The 20,017-nt window shown below is 38.6% G+C and overlaps 1 protein-coding gene across 2 annotated transcripts in view; it reads left to right on the top strand.

Moving 5' to 3' along the window:
• PIK3R5 (phosphoinositide-3-kinase regulatory subunit 5) overlaps window positions 1-18,109 on the top strand; it is a 73,023-nt gene extending 54,914 nt beyond the window's left edge. For both annotated transcript variants that reach the window (XM_070735920.1, XM_070735921.1), the window contains exons 10-19: window positions 199-928; window positions 3,965-4,115; window positions 6,804-6,929; window positions 8,066-8,194; window positions 9,600-9,693; window positions 10,351-10,427; window positions 10,896-10,989; window positions 14,857-14,939; window positions 15,042-15,154; window positions 16,167-18,109. In XM_070735920.1, coding sequence (XP_070592021.1) covers window positions 199-928; window positions 3,965-4,115; window positions 6,804-6,929; window positions 8,066-8,194; window positions 9,600-9,693; window positions 10,351-10,427; window positions 10,896-10,989; window positions 14,857-14,939; window positions 15,042-15,154; window positions 16,167-16,314 — 1,745 coding nt within the window. In that variant the 3' untranslated portion in view covers window positions 16,315-18,109. The remainder of the gene's footprint in view (window positions 1-198; window positions 929-3,964; window positions 4,116-6,803; window positions 6,930-8,065; window positions 8,195-9,599; window positions 9,694-10,350; window positions 10,428-10,895; window positions 10,990-14,856; window positions 14,940-15,041; window positions 15,155-16,166) is intronic.
• The last annotated feature ends 1,908 nt before the right edge of the window (window positions 18,110-20,017 follow it).

Genomic DNA, 20,017 nt, shown 5'->3' with positions numbered 1-20,017 from the left:
GACAGACAGACAGACAGACAGACAGACAGACAGACAGACACTAAATTCCATATTGGGGCCCAGATTGGAGAATTGAGGGGTGTGAAATGTTTATTTCTTCCAGGGGGAAGGGGGTTAACAGAAAATATTTGAAAAGCACTGTTTTAAACTGTTATTGTTCTGGTTATATCTTATTTTGTATCTGCCTTTTTGTGACAGATATCTTGAATGAGGTACTAGACAAAGAAGTGGATTATCCAAAACAAGTTCTTTTGGAGGATGAAGAGGAGGAGGAAGAGATTGACAACTGCTTTGCCAAAAACGACTGCCTGTTGTCCACCCTTGCCTCAGTCAGGAAAGACTCTGTGTGCTCAACATTATCAGAAGATGACCCTTGCGACTCACAAGTGTCCATCATCTCTGCTCTTTCCCAAAACTCTGAGCTCTCCTTGGTCTCTAAGAAGTCCTTGAAATCTTTTGTCTCCAGCCTGAAAGATTCCATGGATAGTGGCTATGTGGAAGACAGTGATGACAACTCTTTAGATTTAACAGGACGCTTAGATCTGAAGGAAGAAAAAGTGACGCACAGGCATCGGCTGAGCAACAGGCTGTACAAGTTGTTCAAGAGCAAGAGCCAGATGATCCTAGGCAGAGATCTGAGAGACGTTTCTGAGGTGGCCTCGTTGTCGCTGCCGTTACGCCGAGCAGAGAGTCTCTGCAATCCTGTTGCCAAGAACCGTATCCCTGCACGATCCCGAAGGGCACAGTCACTGCCGCAGCATGTGCTGAGTGCCACGCTTTTACAGTGCCATATAGCACAGAACACTTTTGTCCAACGCAGACCCTTGTTGAGCTGCGATGAAGATACCAAGATCTCAACCCTGCGAGTGGTCGTGTTTGGTTCTGATCGCATCTCAGGGAAAGTGGCCCGGGCTTATAGTAGTCTGAAGTAAGTGGGCGAAAGCGATTCTTAATAATAGCATTTAGCAATAGCATTTAGACGTATATACCATTTCATAGTGCTTTTATAACCTTGTCTAAGTAGTTTACAGAATCAGCATATTTTCCCCAACAATCTGGGTCCTCATTTTACCCACCTCGGAAGGATGGAAGGCTGAGTCAACCTTGAGCCAGTGGTGAGATTTGAACTGCTGAACTACAGCTAGCAGTTAGATGAAGTAGCCTGCAGTGCTGCACTCTAACCACTGTGCCACCCGGGCTAATAACCTGCCTCTTGCCTTTTTCAAAGCTATAGTTGTATTGTTGTATTGGACCAGCCAATGTGGTATTTAGAAGACCAGTGTTCCTATAGCTTAGCTTCTCTGTTAATCACTGCAGTGAAATTTCTTCTGAGGCCTTACGTTATGTCACTATAGGTTCTATTTATGTCATTCATGACTCTTTCATGCAAATAGGTGGGGGGTGTAATCTGAAATAGTTTGCATGCCTTTTTTTTAGTACCTATTGTGACTAGAGGATAAGGCCCTGTATTCTTCAGTTCTGATTGAGTCTTCGGAAAAGGGCGGCATACAAATGTAAATAATAATAATAATAATAATAATAATAATAATAATAATAATAATAATAATAATAATAATGTGCTTTGTATGGAACGGCCTTTGAAGACCATTTGAAAACTTCAGTTGATTCCAAGTCTGGCAGCTCTTTGGGTTTAAAGAGTGCTATTTGAGATATACAGTGGTACCTCATGATACGAACTTAATTGGTTCCAGGATGAGGTTCATAAGGTGAAAAGTTCGTAAGACGAAACAATGTTTCCCATAGGAATCAATGTAAAAGCAAATAATGTGTGCAAATCCTTCAGGAAAATCCCAAACTTTAGAAGGGAGGTGAACAGAGGGCAGGGAAGAGCAGCTAAAGGGGGCGGGTGGAAGAAGCAAGGCTAGGCTAAAGGGTGAGTGGGAAGGAAGAAAGACAAGAGGGGTGCCCCTCCCTTTTCTTTCTTCAAAAGACACCCTTTCAGTGCCTGTGCAATCATGCTGTTCTCCTACTTTTGTTAATGCAAAGTCTTTCCCCCTCCAAGCCGCCCCTCCCTTTTCTTTCTTCAAAAGACACCCTTTCAGTGCCTGTGCAATCATGCTGTTCTACTTTTGTTAATGCAAAGTCTTTCCCCCCCAAGCCGCCCCTCCCTTTTCTTTCTTCAAAAGACACCCTTTCAGTGCCTGTGCAATCATGCTGTTCTCCTACTTTTGTTAATGCAAAGTCTTTCCCCCTCCAAGCCGCCCCTCCCTTTTCTTTCTTCAAAAGACACCCTTTCAGTGCCTGTGCAATCATGCTGTTCTACTTTTGTTAATGCAAAGTCTTTCCCCCCCAAGCCGCCCCTCCCTTTTCTTTCTTCAAAAGACACCCTTTCAGTGCCTGTGCAATCATGCTGTTCTCCTACTTTTGTTAATGCAAAGTCTTTCCCCCTCCAAGCCGCCCCTCCCTTTTCTTTCTTCAAAAGACACCCTTTCAGTGCCTGTGCAATCATGCTGTTCTACTTTTGTTAATGCAAAGTCTTTCCCCCCCAAGCCGCCCCTCCCTTTTCTTTCTTCAAAAGACACCCTTTCAGTGCCTGTGCAATCATGCTGTTCTCCTACTTTTGTTAATGCAAAGTCTTTCCCCCTCCAAGCCGCCCCTCCCTTTTCTTTCTTCAAAAGACACCCTTTCAGTGCCTGTGCAATCATGCTGTTCTACTTTTGTTAATGCAAAGTCTTTCCCCCCCAAGCCGCCCCTCCCTTTTCTTTCTTCAAAAGACACCCTTTCAGTGCCTGTGCAATCATGCTGTTCTACTTTTGTTAATGCAAAGTCTTTCCCCCCCAAGCCGCCCCTCCCTTTTCTTTCTTCAAAAGACACCCTTTCAGTGCCTGTGCAATCATGCTGTTCTACTTTTGTTAATGCAAAGTCTTTTCCCCCCAAGCCGCCCCTCCCTTTTCTTTCTTCAAAAGACACCCTTTCAGTGCCTGTGCAATCATGCTGTTCTCCTACTTTTGTTAATGCAAAGTCTTTCCCCCTCCAAGCCGCCCCTCCCTTTTCTTTCTTCAAAAGACACCCTTTCAGTGCCTGTGCAATCATGCTGTTCTCCTACTTTTGTTAATGCAAAGTCTTTCCCCCTCCAAGCCGCCCCTCCCTTTTCTTTCTTCAAAAGACACCCTTTCAGTGCCTGTGCAATCATGCTGTTCTCCTACTTTTGTTAATGCAAAGTCTTTCCCCCTCCAAGCCGCCCCTCCCTTTTCTTTCTTCAAAAGACACCCTTTCAGTGCCTGTGCAATCATGCTGTTCTCCTACTTTTGTTAATGCAAAGTCTTTTCCCTCCAAGCCGCCCCTCCCTTTTCTTTCTTCAAAAGACACCCTTTCAGTGCCTGTGCAATCATGCTGTTCTCCTACTTTTGTTAATGCAAAGTCTTTCCCCCTCCAAGCCGCCCCTCCCTTTTCTTTCTTCAAAAGACACCCTTTCAGTGCCTGTGCAATCATGCTGTTCTACTTTTGTTAATGCAAAGTCTTTTCCCCCCAAGCCGCCCCTCCCTTTTCTTTCTTCAAAAGACACCCTTTCAGTGCCTGTGCAATCATGCTGTTCCACTTTTGTTAATGCAAAGTCTTTCCCCCTCCAAGCTGCCCCTCCCTTTTCTTTCTTCAAAAAAGGGGGGGGGGAAGAAACCCCTTCATCCCAGCAGCAGCAGCTTGGGTTCGTAAGGTGAAAATAGTTCGGAAGAAGAGGTAAAAAAATCTTAAACACCGGGTTCGTATCTTGAAAAGTTCGTTAGAAGAGGCGTTCGTAAGATGAGGTACCACTGTACAGTCTTGCCATTGGCTGTAATGCTACATATGATAGGATTGCCTATTATGTTGTCCTTCATCTTTTACCATGGATTCCCTATTCTTGATGGATGGAACCAATCAATCACGTTCTCTTTGGAAGAAAATGGCCACAGCATATCACTTTATTCATGTATTCTTATTGTCTTTTTTTTTAAAAAAAAAACAGATCTCAAGAAAGCAGCTGTCCCTGTTTAACTCGGTACTGTAGATTGCAATTTTTTTATGTTCCTGTGAAGAGGAGCAATCCTACCTCATTTGCACTGACTTACCCTCTTCTTTCTTCAGGAAGTCCTAATTCCCATGGTTCTGGATTAATGGTAAGCCTCCCGGGCAAAGTTGGAACTGATGCTTAGAGTCTGTTACACTGTGTAATACATAAAATTAAATTATTATTTCCCTATATGAGGTGCAAATGGAACTCATCCAATAGTTCTTGAGGAACCTGAATATGTATCCTGTGGTTCATCTTGCAAAAATATGTGCTATGTGACTAAAATTGGTTTTTGTATCAAAAAACTAGAAATTGAATAATGTCCCCTTTTAATAAGGGAATCAAGAAAATTACAGCTGATATTTGTGTGGGGGAAATACTATTTATGTATGTATGTATGTATGTATGTATGTATGTATGTATGTATGTATGTATGTATTTGGATTTATCTGCTGCCCAACTCCAATAGGACTCTAGGTGGCTTGTAGTCATGCGAATAAATACCAACAATATAACTGACAAGAGCAATAAATACTACAACAGTATAAAATGCATTATATCCCTAAACAGTCATACATACAGTCACTCATTCATAATCCCATGCCCACCAGAAAAGCCAGGTCTTGACAAATTTTCTGAAGACTGGCAGGGTGGGGCTAATACGAATCTCCGGAGGCAGCTGGTTCCAAAGCAATGGAGCTACCACAGATAAGACCCTTCCCCGAGGCCCCACCAGCAGACATTGTTTGGCGGATGGAACCCGGAGAAGGCAGACTCTGTGGGCCCTTATTGGTCGTAGGGAAGTATGAGATAGAAGGCAGTTCCATAAATAGTCTGGTTAGTTTAAATTAGCAAGCATATAGAAACAGTATTATTGCTGAAGACTAAACAGCATATATAAGTTTTTGGACAATGTCAACAAACATAAATTGGAGAGATATAATCAACAGTACAGGTAGTAACCATTTAAAGTTACAATGGTACTGAAAAAATCATGACTGTTTTTCACACTCACGACTGTTGCAGCATCACAATGGTCACGTGATCAAAATATGGATGCTTGGTAACTGGTTCATATATATGATGGTTGCAGTGTCTTGGGGTCCTGCAATCACCTTTTGCAACCTTCTGACAGGCAAAGCCAATGGGGAAACCAGATTCACTTAACAACTGTGTTAGTATCTTAACAACAGCAATGTATCACTTAACAACTGTGACAAGGAAGGTCATAAAATGGGGCAAAATCCACTCAACAAATGTCTCAGCAACTGAAATTTTGTTGTAATTGTAATCACAACTCAATTATGGTCATAAGTCTAGGACTACCTGTATTTACTAGGACTCTCTAGTTCTAGAGCTTTGGCATAATTCCTTAGTAAATATTCCTAAGTTAAAATAAGTGGATATGATTCCTCTTCTGAAATGGTAATTTAATTTTTTTAAAGTGCTGTATGGAAAGTAACTAAATATTAAAGTTTGTTTCAAAAATCAAAACCAGAAGCACTCATTGTAGTGCAATTACACTCAAAACACTTTATACATTTTTGGCTGTTACATTAAAAGTAAAAGGTCCAATTAACTCTTTTCTAAATTTTAAGAACCTGAAGCAATTCTGCTATTAAGAAAAAGATGGGTGGGGGGATTCTAAATTATTATAGACATGGTTTCTCATGTACAAGTTGTATAAATCTATCCATAGAATGACAAAAATGAACAGGGAAATTTGCCCCCATTCTTCATTATAGTAAAACTGAGGCCATTTAGTGTAACTGAGTCAGGAAACATTTTTAATGCAATGCCTAGTTGAATGTTAAAAACAATGTCAAGATAGTTGTCCACCTGGATTGCTTTAAAAGAGATTTAGATTGATTTACACATATCACTATGTGAATGGATGCTAATTGTGCTAGATCTTTATCAGCATCGGTATAATTGTTGCTCCAGGATGTGAGTGGAAATATGCTGCTACACTCACATCCTTTCTCTGTGTTTTCCAGAGACATCTGGTTTGCTTGGGTGAGAACAGAATGCTGGACTAAAGGAGCTTTTGATAAATACTTTAAGACCATGTCTGTTTATAGCAAAAATTCAGCTGATATAAGTGAGCATTGAAAGAGCATAGTCTCTATGTTTGGTGGCAAGATAGAATGAATGTGATAAAAGTAACTGCTGGTCCCTTCTATAAGTCATGCTTGCTTCTGAAATATAGAAAGTTCAGCAATATAGAAAGAGCTCTTTATATTTATATTTATTTATTTCATCAAACATGTATTAGATCAGAGGTCTTCAAACTTAGCAACTTTAAGACTTGTGGACTTCAACTCCCAGAATTCTCCAGCCAGCATAGCTGGCTGTAGAATTCTGGGAGTTGAAGTCCACAAGTCTTAAAGTTGCCAAGTTTGAAGACCTCTGTATTAGATAATAGATATGAGTATAAATAATATTGGGACAGGGATGGTAGGCATGCTGGTGTGCTTATGCATGCCCATTAAAGCTTAGGAAACAATTAGCAACTTCATTTCCTTAGCAAGTGTATAGTAACTTTCATAACTAAATGGCGTTGCGGTTCATTGACATAGCTATAGATGAGGAAATGGTTTGGAAGCATTGGATTGAGTTAGGGTGTATGCCTCTTACTACAAATCCAGCTAGATTTGAACAAGGATTCATATACACCTATCTTTAAAAAGTGGTTACTGTGTTCCCAGCATAATAAGAATTTCCACTTGGATCTCTGAGTATTACAGCCACGCTTTGGTAAAGCTGCTAATGAAATGTGTTTCTTTGATTTCAGGGTCCACGTATGGGAGGGATGGAGAGCAGCACAAATGATATCTCATTCTATATAGGTATGCTGGATCCCTGGTACGAACGCAATGTTCTTGAGCTAATGAATCTCCCCACCAACGTTTTATGCCAGGTATTTTCTGAATTCCGAATTGCTTAGCGTGCATCTTGTTATTCAGCAATGCCCTCCAGGCCCTTATTCTGTCAAACTTTGGTCACCGTTGCCTGTATATTGGAAATATTACGTATATTGTGATGCCATACAGAAAGCTAAGACAAGATGGCGGCAGAATTGCGATAGTGTGGTAGTGGAGAACAGATGAGAGATCTCCTTTCTATTAATATATTAAGATACCCCTTTTGAATGTTCAGCTTGCAGAAACAAAATAATTGTCCTTTCTATTTCTGAGGAGAAATGTTAAATTATATTCATTTACCCAATAAGACCATTAATATGTGTTAGCTTCCTGCCATGGGGTTCCATAAAATGCTAAGATTCTTGGAGGACTGACAAACATGTGTGGCAAAGAGCTGCAATTAAAACTTATTAAATTATTAAAATTAACTGCATTAACATAAACCTTGCGCCTATTTGTCTTATTTTGAATTGACTTGCAAAGGTGCCTGGCTTTAGGCTTTCCACTTACGCATTTTCTATAAAATAATTTGAAATGTTTGAGGGAAACAAATTAGAATTCCTTCTTGTCTCAGGGAGATTAGATTAGATTAGATTTATTGGATTTATATGCCGCCCCTCTCCGCAAACTCGAGGCAGCTCACAACAATAATAAAAAAACAGTACATAATAACAAATCCAATGCCCACCAATCTAATTACAATTTAAAATTAATAAATTCATAAAACAATCCCAATATATATAAAAAGCAGGTACACAGTCAATCAATCAAATGGCAAAACAACATGGGCAAGGGGGAGATGTTTTAGTTCCCCCATGCCTGACGGCAGAGGTGGGTCTTAAGGAGTTTACGAAAGGCAGGGAGGGTGGGGGCAATCCTAATCTCAGGGGGGAGCTGGTTCCAGAGGGTCGGGCCCCCCACAGAGAAGGCTCTTCCCCTGGGTCCCGCCAGATGGCATTGTTTAATCGACGGGACCCGAAGAAGGCCGACTCTGTGGGACCTAACCGGTCGCTGGGATTTGTGCGGCAGGAGATATTCTTATGGGGTACTAGAGGGTGAGCAGAAGGGGAGAATTATTGAACTGCACTGTTTAGATGGAAGAGAATTGATGATTTTTTTTGTCTCTCTGCAGCAATCCATTAAGCCTGATGGAGAGTCTTCAGAGGAAACAGCCACCCAACTTCCCATCTTGGCTGATATGATTCTTTATTACTGCCGCTTCGCTACCCACTCTATATTACTCCAGGTTTATCAGGCAGAGGTGAGAATGGTAAAAACCAGGGGTTGGTAAAGGCATGTGTCAGCATTTTGGAAGAATCCAATTCCAATAAAAACTCAAAGACAAGCATTTTCTCAAAGTTCCCATTTATTCAAATAGACATACTGACATATCTGGGAAAACCTGAATCTGAGAGTTCCGGGTTTTCCCCCAGTAAATCCAAACCGCAAATCCACCCCCAGCACCCATCAGCCCATCACATGGCCCAATCACAATCCACCCCAATTCAAGACATCACTTCAATCACTCCTCCTCCAGGTGCAGGAATACCATGACTTTGACCGAAAAGAAGAATGCTATTATGTTTAATGTGACTACCTCTACTAACCTCCCCCTCCTAGTTACTTAAGCACAAGAATATGTCAGTGTGGAAGCTTTCGGTGTTAATATGGCTTCCAAAGCTGACAGCATGTAATATAATAATAATAATAATCATCATCATCATTATCATCATCATCATCATCAAAATCCATCATAGTGAACTCATTTGCTGTGTTGTACAACAATAATAATAATAATAATCCAGCATAGTTATCTCACTTTAATAATAATAATAATAATCATCATCATCATCAAAATCCATCATAGTGAACTCATTTGCTGTGTTGTACTGACAACAACAATAATAATAATCCAGCATAATTATCTCGTTTTAATAATAATAATCACCATCATTATCATCATCATCATCAAAATCCATCATAGTGATCTCATTTGCTGTGTTGTACAACAACAACAACAACAACAATAATAATAATAATAATAATAATCCAGCATAATTATCTCATAATAATAATAATAATAATAATAATAATAATAATAGTTATTAGCATGTTGTCATTATTTTTGCAGTCCCATGCAATAGGTCAAGAATTTCTTCAATTTCACTCAGCATATTTTATCCTATTTTGTGTTTGCCTAGGTTATCATTTTTTTTCTGTGTGGCAGAAACAGTCAGATCCAGTAATACATTTTTCTTCTTAAAAGTTAGAAGAGAGGATGCCCTAGCTAAGGCATGGCTCTGATGGGCCAGTCTTGTTTTCAGACCATTTTAGAAATTTCATCAGATGCCTGATTCATTCTTCTTCCCAAAACATTGTTGCTGGTTTCTTCTGCCTTGGCCTATTTATAGAATAGCTGACTGCCTCAACACACATTAAGTGTAGTCTTCCTGTTATTTGTTGCAACCGTCTCTGAAAGTGTGTATTTAAATTTTGTGATTCCTGGTTCTAATCCATATTTGGCTCTATAAATCAAATTTAATTTGTTTGTTAATTTGTTTTTAGCAAAAAATAATCTCAAAGATACAAAGGTGGTGCTGGAGGGTGATTTGCTTTGGTTCTTCTCGAAGGAGAATATTAAATGGCTTTTCCCCTGAATTTCACAGCTCACTTTCATTGGGGGAGAGAGAAAAACTGAGATCTTCATCCACTCCCTTGAGTTGGGCCACTCAGCAGCTACACGGGCCATCAAAGCCTCAGGTAAGGCAAAGGAGACTCATCGTGTGACCAATGTGTGATCAATTTGGGGATGGGGGAAAACTCAGTGATGCAAAGGAGAAAAACCAAAGTTTGCCTGCAAAGAGTAACCAAATTGATAAACTCAGACAGGACTGTCATCTACTGGAGGGTTTTCTCTTCAGCAATTGCTAGCATGAAATTCATAGCCTGGAAAAATAAAAGAGGTCTTTTGTTAGTAAATCAATTAATAGGCAGGCCAGTGACTCTTTGGTCTTGTTTTGGAGAATCACTAATCTACCCAGTTCCACTGCTACCAGTTTGTTTCTCTGGAATGTTTGTAAAAGCTCACCATAGAAAGCAGAAAAGAGAATTGTTTAGACTGACTTTTCTTCACCTCCTATAAGGTACCTATGAGAAGGAGGCAAAAGGGCAGCCTCCTGCTTTTAGGTAAGGGGATCAAAGCTATGAACCAACCAATAAAAGAGGCACAGAGTTCATGGCAACAGCTATGCACTGATGGAGAGGCCAAAATAGAGGAACAGCATGTGTATTTATTTGGTTACAAAACTAAAAAGCTCTTCTCCCTCTGTTAAACTACCTGCAGAGAATCTTTCTATGTTCTATTGGTGTTTACTCCCATCCAACCAACCAATCTTATCTTCCTCTTATTTTGTTCAGGTCCAGGTTGCAAGCGTCTTGGCATAGATGGAGACAGAGAAGCAATCCCACTAACACTACAGATCACCTACAGCAAGGTAAAGAAGACTCTCTTTTTATGGGCCTGCCATGTTAGGACCTGGGTTGGAAAGGGGGAATCTGCTCAGGGAAGAGAAGAAAACAGCAACACAAGTATACTGCTCAAAAAAAAAGAGGGAACACTCAAATAACACATCCAAGATCTGAATGAATGAAATATTCTCATTGAATATTTCATTTGCACAACTATTCCATTTGCACAACAGCATGTGGAAATGATTGTCAATCGGTGTTGCTTCCTAAGTGGACAGTTTGATTTCACAGAAGTTTGATTTACTTGGAATTATATTCTGTGGTTTAAGTGTTCCCTTTATTTTTTTTGAGCAGTGTCTAAAGTTCTCAAGCATGGGGACCAGCTCATGGGGAAATGTATTTCATTAGAGAGAGCCAATGCTATTAACCACAGTCTTCAGAGATTGGCACATGGAACCAAGGGACTGGGAGTAATTCATCTCTAATTTCTCCAGAGGGCAGTCAGTGGAAGGAGCCGCTGGAATGATGTTCAAAAAGTTTGTACATCCGTCAACCTTAGCAAGGGGTGTAAAAGGCAAGAAGAACTTGGTAAGTGTGGGCAACAATTCTGTTTCTATAAGATCAATAATAATGGGGAGGGAAATCTCGGTGAACCTAGGATTTATCTGATGAAGTGGGCAGCTGATTTGGAGAGACCCAAATGCAATGGAGGTGTGTGTTTATTAATGCCTTCCTTGTTGGTTAACTTATGTAATGAGAGACAAAAGTAATGATTAAATACTTGTGTCCTAACATCTGACACAAGTCCTTAAGTTTATTTATTCAATTTATTTATTTATTCAATTTTTATGCTGCCCTTCTCCTTAGACTCAAGGGCGGCTTACAACATGTTAGCAATAGCACTTTTTAACAGAGCTAGCATATTGCCCCCACAATCCGGGTACTCAGTTGTGGGATTGTGTGATGATATTCTTATGCATATGTCATTGTTTTCTCCTGCTTGTTTTCCCCTGGAAACAAAACAGAAAGGGAACGTTAGAGACTAATTAATCCTTATAAAAGAATATGAGTCCAAGGATGGCCTCTTGAAGACGGTGTTACTTTCAGGGCAGGAAGAACCTCCTGTCAAAGAGGCTGATCTCACAGCATGGATCCAACTCCAAGTCATCCTTTTTGGCTACTTTTATGTCTTATTTGGAGCCCAGATCTAGTAATTAGATACCTGAGCTGACAGTACAGACTGATTTCCTTAGGAGTCACCAGTTGACTGCAGATCATGCCGCTAGACTGGGCTCCGGGCACCTTGGCCTGCCTTGTCTGGTCAAAGTCCAAGTCAGAATAGATTCTCCACCTCTGAAATAGATCAAATGCTGCTATTTCCCCCTTTTTTGTTTGCTCACAGCTCTACAGATGTTAGGTTTATGCAGTAACAATCTTGGACACTAGATGTCATACACTTTCCTGCTTTTAACCAAAAATGTTTGCACTCTAGTAACCTGACTGACTTTAAACAGCAGGAATTGGCTGCCATCCAATTGTCTAAGGAAATCGTATTTTTAGCCTGATAGAACAATGTGCTTATAACTTTTAAATGCTTGTAATTGCACATTTAAACAAACTAGGCTAATGTACCAGAAATAACTTTAATGGACACCTATTACAGATTGTAAATGAATAATCAAATTATCACAGATAACCCCCACTCGGTTAAAGACCTCGGTATACTAATAACAAAAGATTTAAGTGCCAAAGCCCACTACAACATCATAGACAAGAAGGCTTCAAGAGTTGTAAACCTAATCCTACGTAGCTTCTGCTCTGGCAATCTCTCACTACTTACCAGCGCTTACAAAACTTTCGCCAGACCCATCCTCGAATACATCTCATCCATTTGGAACCTATATCGCATCTCAGACATTAACACCCTTGAAAATGTTCAAAGATACATCACCAGAAGAGCCCTTCACTCCTCCACTCGAAACAGAATACCTACGAGACTAGACTTTCAATCCTGGGCCTAGAAAGCTTAGAACTTAGACGCCTTAAACAAGATCTAAGTATTGCCCGCAAGATCATATGCTGCAACGTCCTGCCTGTCGGCGACTACTTCATCTTCAACCACAACAACACAAGAGCACACAACAGATTTAAACTTAATATTAACCACTCCAAACTTGACTGTAAAAAATATGACTTCAGCCATCACAGCTTTCTGTTAATTGTACAGTCTATGTGTATGGTATTGAGTTGTAGGCCTTCTTATAGTCAATTCAGACTGTACTCAGATTGATCTTTCTAGATCTTGAGTCTTTGGTAATTGATCTATCCATGAGCAACTGGTATTGTAAGTCTTTGGCATTGTTTCCAATGCCCTTGAGTTGCGCTTATGTAATGGTTGATATGTTCCTTTAGATTGGTGGCTATGATGGGACTTCCATGTTGTGGTGAGGCAGATTATTGGTACTGTTCTCTTGTGGGGGTCTTTCATAATTAGCCCTATCCTTCCTTGTGTTATCTAGTTTGGGTGAAAGCCAGCTGGCTCATCTGTACTGATAGGTATTCTTTAGTTTAGCCAGTAAGTTTGGAGCCAGGTGAGGCCCTGCTCTTTATGCTCTTGTCTCATGTCTGCTATTTTGATAGTGACTGGTACCTGTTCTGGGGAGTTGCTATGGTCAGCCCTCAGATTCTGCAGCCACTTTGCATTGGTCTAATGTGTCAACTTTTTAGAATATTCTTCCACTTCTGTTCAGTTTCTGCTATTGGTGGCTCGGCTGTTATTGTGTTGTTGCATTGCATGGATGGTTCTTTATAGAAGAAAGATTTATCTTCTTGGTATCTGCATCTCTAGTGTACCTCCTTATCCTGGTAGTCAGTTTTGTGAGTCTTTGTTTGGCAGTCTATAGTGTTTCAAATGGATTCAGGCCTAAGTGTTTTTTCAGTAGCTGAGTCTCATTTTTAATCCTCACTCCCTTCTGTAGTTCCATCAGTTGACTAATTTCTCTCTTAATTGTTGTGTTTTAGCCTCTAACCTCATTTTCTGGGAGGTATTCTGCTATTCTTCATGTAGCCAAACATCTCCAAGATTATACTGGCTGTAGAATATACCAGTCCATTGGTTTGAGTTATGGTAGTAGTGATAGTAAGGATTGTTATGAGAACTCTACTAGTATCGTTTAGCATACTATCTGATGGTACTTCTCCACGGAATCTTGGGTTTGAGCTGTGTTGAGGGTTTACAATAGCTACTTTATCCATGATTTTATGCCTCATAAGAATATAAGTGTTCTGTAAAGGAGGGTGTGGTAGTGATATTCCACTGTCATGTGTTGGTTGCAATTCTTGCCCGTCTTCTTGAATCTCAGATGTAATGTATAATTGATCTATTTCAAGTTGTAAGAATAGCTTGCTGCATTGATGCATTGGTGATTAGTTGTTTCTTATGTGGCTGTAGTTCTTCTATCCATCCATAGTTCCCTCATACATTTCATATATACGCTTTTATTAAATACCGTACATTGTTTTAGTAGCATTCTATCAATTCCATCAGTTCTCTTGTCTCATCCATGTATAGTCTGTTCCAATAGCCCATGTATTGTTATATTTTTTTTCTGGCTTCTCAATATTTGGTGCCGAGCTTGTTAATTCAGGTGATGTCCAAAATGGAATGGCTGTTTTTGCCTCTGTTGCTTTCATATCCAAGATAGGCAGGTGAAGATTTAGAGCATCTTTGTCCAAACGTCTACTACTCCGAGTCCACGGAGAGGGGCGGCATACAAATCCAATCAATCAATCAATCAATCAATAAATAAATAAATAAATTAAATACATTAAATTAAATTAATTAAATAAATTAAAATAAATAAATAATGAAGGGAGGGAGGGAGGGAGGGAGGGAGGAAGAAAGAAAGAAAGAAAGAAAAGAAAGAAAGAAAGAAAGAAAGAAAGAAAGAAAGAAAGAAAGAAAGAAAGAAAGAAAGAAAGAAGGTACTTGCCAGAATTCAAAGCCTGGTCTCCTGCATCAAAGGGCAGCATCTAACCACTACAATATCCAGTCACTCTCCCACATTAACATTCCATTTGCATTTCATTGAAAATGACTCTTTTCCCCTACACACACATCTTCTGAAATGGACAGCATACATTTATTTCCCTTACACACACATCTTCTAAAGTGGACAACTTATGCCTTTCAGTTTTTTCTGGACCTTCAGGACAGCAAGATATTTTCTCCTACTCTTCCTATTTAAAGTGAAATTTGAATTTCCATGTTCTGCATAAAATAATGCAAACAACTTTATTAAGTGTTCCACAATGTAGTGACATCTGACTGAGAATGGGGTGAATGAGAATGGTATGTTGTAGTTCAGTAATTAATAATTACTGGTTAATCAGTTTATGAAGGTTGATATGGAAATTCCACATTTGACTATTAACTTTATTTCCTTTTTCTTTCAGGTCCCAAAACAGAATGTTTGACTCTTACTGCCACAGAGGTAATCAAGAGGCAAAGCTCTAAGTCTAAAAAGAGTTTCAATCAGGTACCTGATCAATGATCCCATCCATTTTCCCAACTGCTATGTTTGAGGGAAGCAAAAAATGTCTCTATGGAACAATCACATACTGGTTTTTTTTTCTTATAGCAAATTGGTATATATCAGTTGAAAGTGGACAAAGTTCAGATCACTGGAGTTAACTGTTCCTTTGCTGTATGCCTAGATCAAGATGAACGGAAAATTCTGCAGAGTGTTACCAGGTGGGTGAGAGTAGACAGCACCGTCTTTGCAGTTTGATGAGGGATAGCTAGATTGGTAGGGTTTTAACCATTCTACAAAGCGAAATACATGCCTTTTGGAAGCACATTAGGTTTATTAAGTTTTTCTTCACTACTATCTGGGAATTTTTTCCATCTCTTTTTCTGCTATATGCCTGTTCTTTTTTCCTTGCATCAGCTGAGTAGTATAAGGGAACTTAGAAAGCGTTTATGTTCGACACAGATCTAACAGAGATTGGATCCAATTTGTTTGCAATTCTTATTCTTTTACCTTCAGTTATTGAGATTTCTCAAAGTAATATGGTATTCTTTTAGCCTCAGTACGTTTGAATGCTGACAGACTGTTGCAGCTCCTATATAAGGGTATGCAGAATTAGGTCTTTGGGATATCCTGCATGAGCTAGAGAAGATTAGTATAGTTTCTCCTGCTTGAGCAGGGGGTTGGGCTAGAAGACCTCCAAGGTCCCTTCCAGCTCTATTCTATTCTATTCTATTCCATCCCATTTCATTTCATTCCATTCTATTCTATTCTATCCTATTCTATTCTGGTATTAAGTGAGTAACATCTGACTGGATATGACTGGAAACTTTATCCAGTGTTGAATTTCTTTATAGGGAATCCTAATAAAGGGTTAGTATACTGTAATGGGGGGAAAAGGAGAATCTCATTTAAAACTCTTGTTTTGAAAATCTGTTTGATCCACCTTCTAATCCATCTGAAGTGCAGATGATCGGAAGCCATCTGGACAGGTTACCAGCAGGTAATGTGCTACTGCTACTTTGCTACCCCAGCTGGTGCCCACATTGGTGTAGTCAGACTACAGGTTCAAGGAAAGTTGCTGCATCAGTGTAGCATTTATTAAAGGATAAACTCTATTGTTCAATATTCTCTTGCTAGGTATTGTCAGATATTTGAATTTCCATATTATTGGAAATAACTTCATGTCTGGCTGAATTGTATCAGAGTGACTTTGGTGTCTTGTTGTTTTCACAGATGTGAAATCTCTGCGTGCTACAAACCCAAGACCAATGAACCCTGCGCCAGGCGAAATTCCACTTCATTATTTTCTCCCCAAGATTCCTCTGATTTCTGCTCTCTTCTATGCTTGCCAATTTGTACGTTTAGTGGAGCACTTCCCTAAGATGTGGACCAGAAAGAATGGACTGGTTAACCTGCCTCAAATGCTGACTGAAATTGCTGCCAAACGGAGACCAGCTACCAAAACGTGGCCAAAAAAATGAAAATCCACATTTCCCAAGTTGCCTCTTTGCGGTCCTAGAAGGACGATATGCCAAGCTTAGCAAATGAATATAAAGTGAAAAGCCATATCACAAGAAATGGAATATTACTTACTTGACTGTTATTAAGTGTTGCTGAAATACTGTAATTTGTGGTGCCTGGAGTAAAAGTTAAAAAAGCCCATCTGAAATTCAGAGAAAAGATAAGAAGACTGGCCAATGAAGAAATTGCAATCTTTCCATTTCCCTTTTCACAGGGCATCCAAGAATATATATATAATGGAAATGGGTACTTGGCCTACAAGCCAGTTTAAACCAGTTAAGACAATGGCAATGGCAATAGCATCTTTGCATTCTATTATTTGAGCTGCCTCCTGGAGATAGGGGTGAGGAGAACAAGGGAGCAGAAAAGAGAAGGCTGTTTCATTTGTTGATATATTTCTTTCTGTGCCAATGATAAATCTGCAAGCATTGAATGAAATGAAAGAGTAAACTTGACCAGGAGAAACATTGAGCAATGGTAGGCTAGCATGATTTCAAGACGAATGGAATGCTTTCCCATTTCAAAGGATCCAGAAAATATATTTTTTGTTTATTTATTGACAAGTATCCCAATTCTTTAGAAACATTGCTAGAAAAATATGTTGTAAATATCTCCTCGGATGTGATCTGTGGAACTGGGCAGTTTTGATGATTGGGGGCTTTGTCTAACTGAGGGACACAAGATTTATACCTAATTAATGCTTGCATTGGCATGAGTTGTGCCAAGCAGCCCCAGCACTTTACCGAGTGAAAAATGTAAACCTCAAAAATATTCAACATTCTTATATTTGCAGCGGAAAGATGTAACTTGAGCCAGGACTGTTTTAAACCCAATGTTTCTACCCATTTTTAGAATCTTTGATCAAATCCTATAGACTATAATATCTTTGAGCAACTCCAATCATAGCAACTCCATGGAGTTTTGTCTAAAATCCAACTCTGTCACAAAGTCTTAGGGTTGGAATATCATTTTATTTAAATGGTTATAACCATCACTAATGTGCAATCTATGGTGCTGTATTCTTAGGCAGGGGGATGTGTCTGTGTATTGGAATATTCAGGGTACACTTCTAAAGCAGTAGTTATCAGTTGGTGCATGCAAGGTTTTTAGAAATGATACCCAACTGAAAACCACCACAACTACCATATTTTTCCATCTGGTTAAAAAAAAAGATGACTTCATTAAGTTTTATATAACTACTAACCTTAAGCTTGGAGTCTATTAGAGTTTAAAAGGTAAAGGATTTCCCGCACATGCATGTTAGTTGTTTCTGGCTCTAGGGGGCAGTGCTCATCTCCGTTTCTAGGCTGAAGAGCCAGCCCTGTCCAAAGACATCTCTATGGTCATGTGGCTGGCATGACTCAACACCAAAGGCACATGGAACACTGTTATCTTCCCACTGAAGTGGTCCCTATTTTTCTACGTGCATTTTTTACATGCTTTTGAACTGCTAGGTTGGCAGAAGCTGGACAAGTAATGGGAGCTCACCCCATTACGCGGCGCTAGGGATTCAAACTGCTGAGCTGCCAACCTTCTGATCAACAAGCTTAGCATCTTAGCCATTGAGCCATTGCTCCCACTCAATTGGAATTAGGTTGCTTATAAATTATAAACAAACAAACAAACATGCAACTTAGCCGCCCCGAGTTCTTGGAGAGGGGCAGCATACAAACAAATTAAATTAAATTAAATTAAATTAAATTAAATTAAATTAAATTAAATTAAATTAAATTAAATTAAATTAAATTAAATTAAATTAAATTAAATTAAATTAAATTAAATTAAATTAAATTAAATTAAATTAAATTAAATTAAATTAAATTAAATTAAATTAAATTAAATTAAATTAAATTAAATTAAATTAAATTAAATTAAATTAAGATCCCTTTTCAACATCTGCTTATTTAAAGTAAATAATTGTAAAATTTATCAGCAATAAGATGCACTATACATTTCTTTGGCCTGAAGAAGGAAACCACACCCACTTTTTCAAAGAAGTGAAGCTTAATTTAAAAAAAAGACATGATATTGGAGTGGTGTTCAGAAAAAAAAACCTAAAACTGAAGAATTGTAACGAACATTTTAAAAACTCATATACTTTTTCCTCTGCATTGACTTTAAACAGTGTAAATCACAGTGCCTGGTTAGTTACTTCTGAAAACATTTCCTCCAAGAATAAAGAAAAACTGAAAAATCCTATTCATTGAAGCACAATTCCTAGAATGAAATGCAATGCAATTTATTCAAAACATCAATATCAGCTTTCACTGTAAGGAAATACATTGGTGAAAAATTGTGAAGAGAAAGTATAATTTAAATTATTGATAGCAATCAATAGATAGCATCCAAACTATTGAATGCCATAATATGCTGATTTAACATCTTGGTGGTTTGTTTGGCTTTTTAATCTTTTAGTTTCATTCCTTGAGTAATTTTCCTCTGGTTCATTTTAAAAAGCCTTATTTTCCCAGGACCATCTCATTGCACCTGACATTCAATAGCCAGTTAAACAGTCAGCAATCTGCCAAATAACACACAGCACTTTGGTTTTCGGTAATTGCAAAGGAATTAAATATTTCTGTAACCAATGCAAAACCTTTCAATTAAAATCAAGTACATATATGTGTGCAGAGCTTTTTTTAATAAAGATAAGAATTGCCCTATGATATGAATCTGTATATAAATATTTTGTAAATTTTGATCTGGGTTTATAAAAATATATTTTAATTATGGCTGTAAAATTATTTGTCTAATAAAAAGGACATTTTCCTAATTTATGATTCCATATATTTTCTTAAACAAAGTTATGGGCTATTTTCTGTGAAGGGCTACCAAAGTTTTTACTATCACACTGTGGGCGTGGCTTATGCAGGATGCCCTGCATTTTCTTTCATTTTTCAGTGAAAATTGGATGCTCTGGGGTGGAGCTCCATTTTCACTACCCCACTGTGTTCCCTCTGTCCAGGCAGCAGCCCACCCCTGGCTATTTTGTATGAAACTTCACTGGATATGCAATACTCATGAACAGTTTCCAACTGAAATGAATAAATCATTGGGTTTACTTTTTAGTTCAGAGTTCTGTTAAAATGAAGTTCACATCTATAGAAATATCTGGCATAATGTAAATTCCAGGAAAATCTTTCTCGTCATTAGAAAATTATTGTTGTGACCTTCCTTGCTAGTTAATAGATATGCTTAAAGATCTCCCATGTATTTTAAACAAACATTTATATTGAGATTCTTGCAAAAGTGTATTTTATTTACTTAATGTTGATTGATTATATAGTGTGAATTTAGTTGTGATATATAAAAGCAATGTATAAGCTATTTATCATTCAAAAGATCTAGGTGAATAACCTTATCTTATATATAAGTATTATCTTGCCCTACCTAACAGTTCTTAGTGGCCAATGCATGATTTTTAAAAATCCCCACATATTTATTTTTTTTTACAAAAAACAAAATCATCGAAACATTATTCCAAAATTATTCCAAAGTGAAATAAGGCAACTTTGTATATCTTGGGACTAGTGCTATTGCTATTGCTACAGGTGGCACGCAGA

The sequence above is a fragment of the Erythrolamprus reginae genome, chromosome 2 (genome assembly GCF_031021105.1).
Source record: "Erythrolamprus reginae isolate rEryReg1 chromosome 2, rEryReg1.hap1, whole genome shotgun sequence".
Lineage (NCBI taxonomy): Eukaryota > Metazoa > Chordata > Lepidosauria > Squamata > Dipsadidae > Erythrolamprus > Erythrolamprus reginae.
Note: the sequence above shows the minus strand (reverse complement) of the source record. Positions and strands in the feature narration are given on the sequence as shown.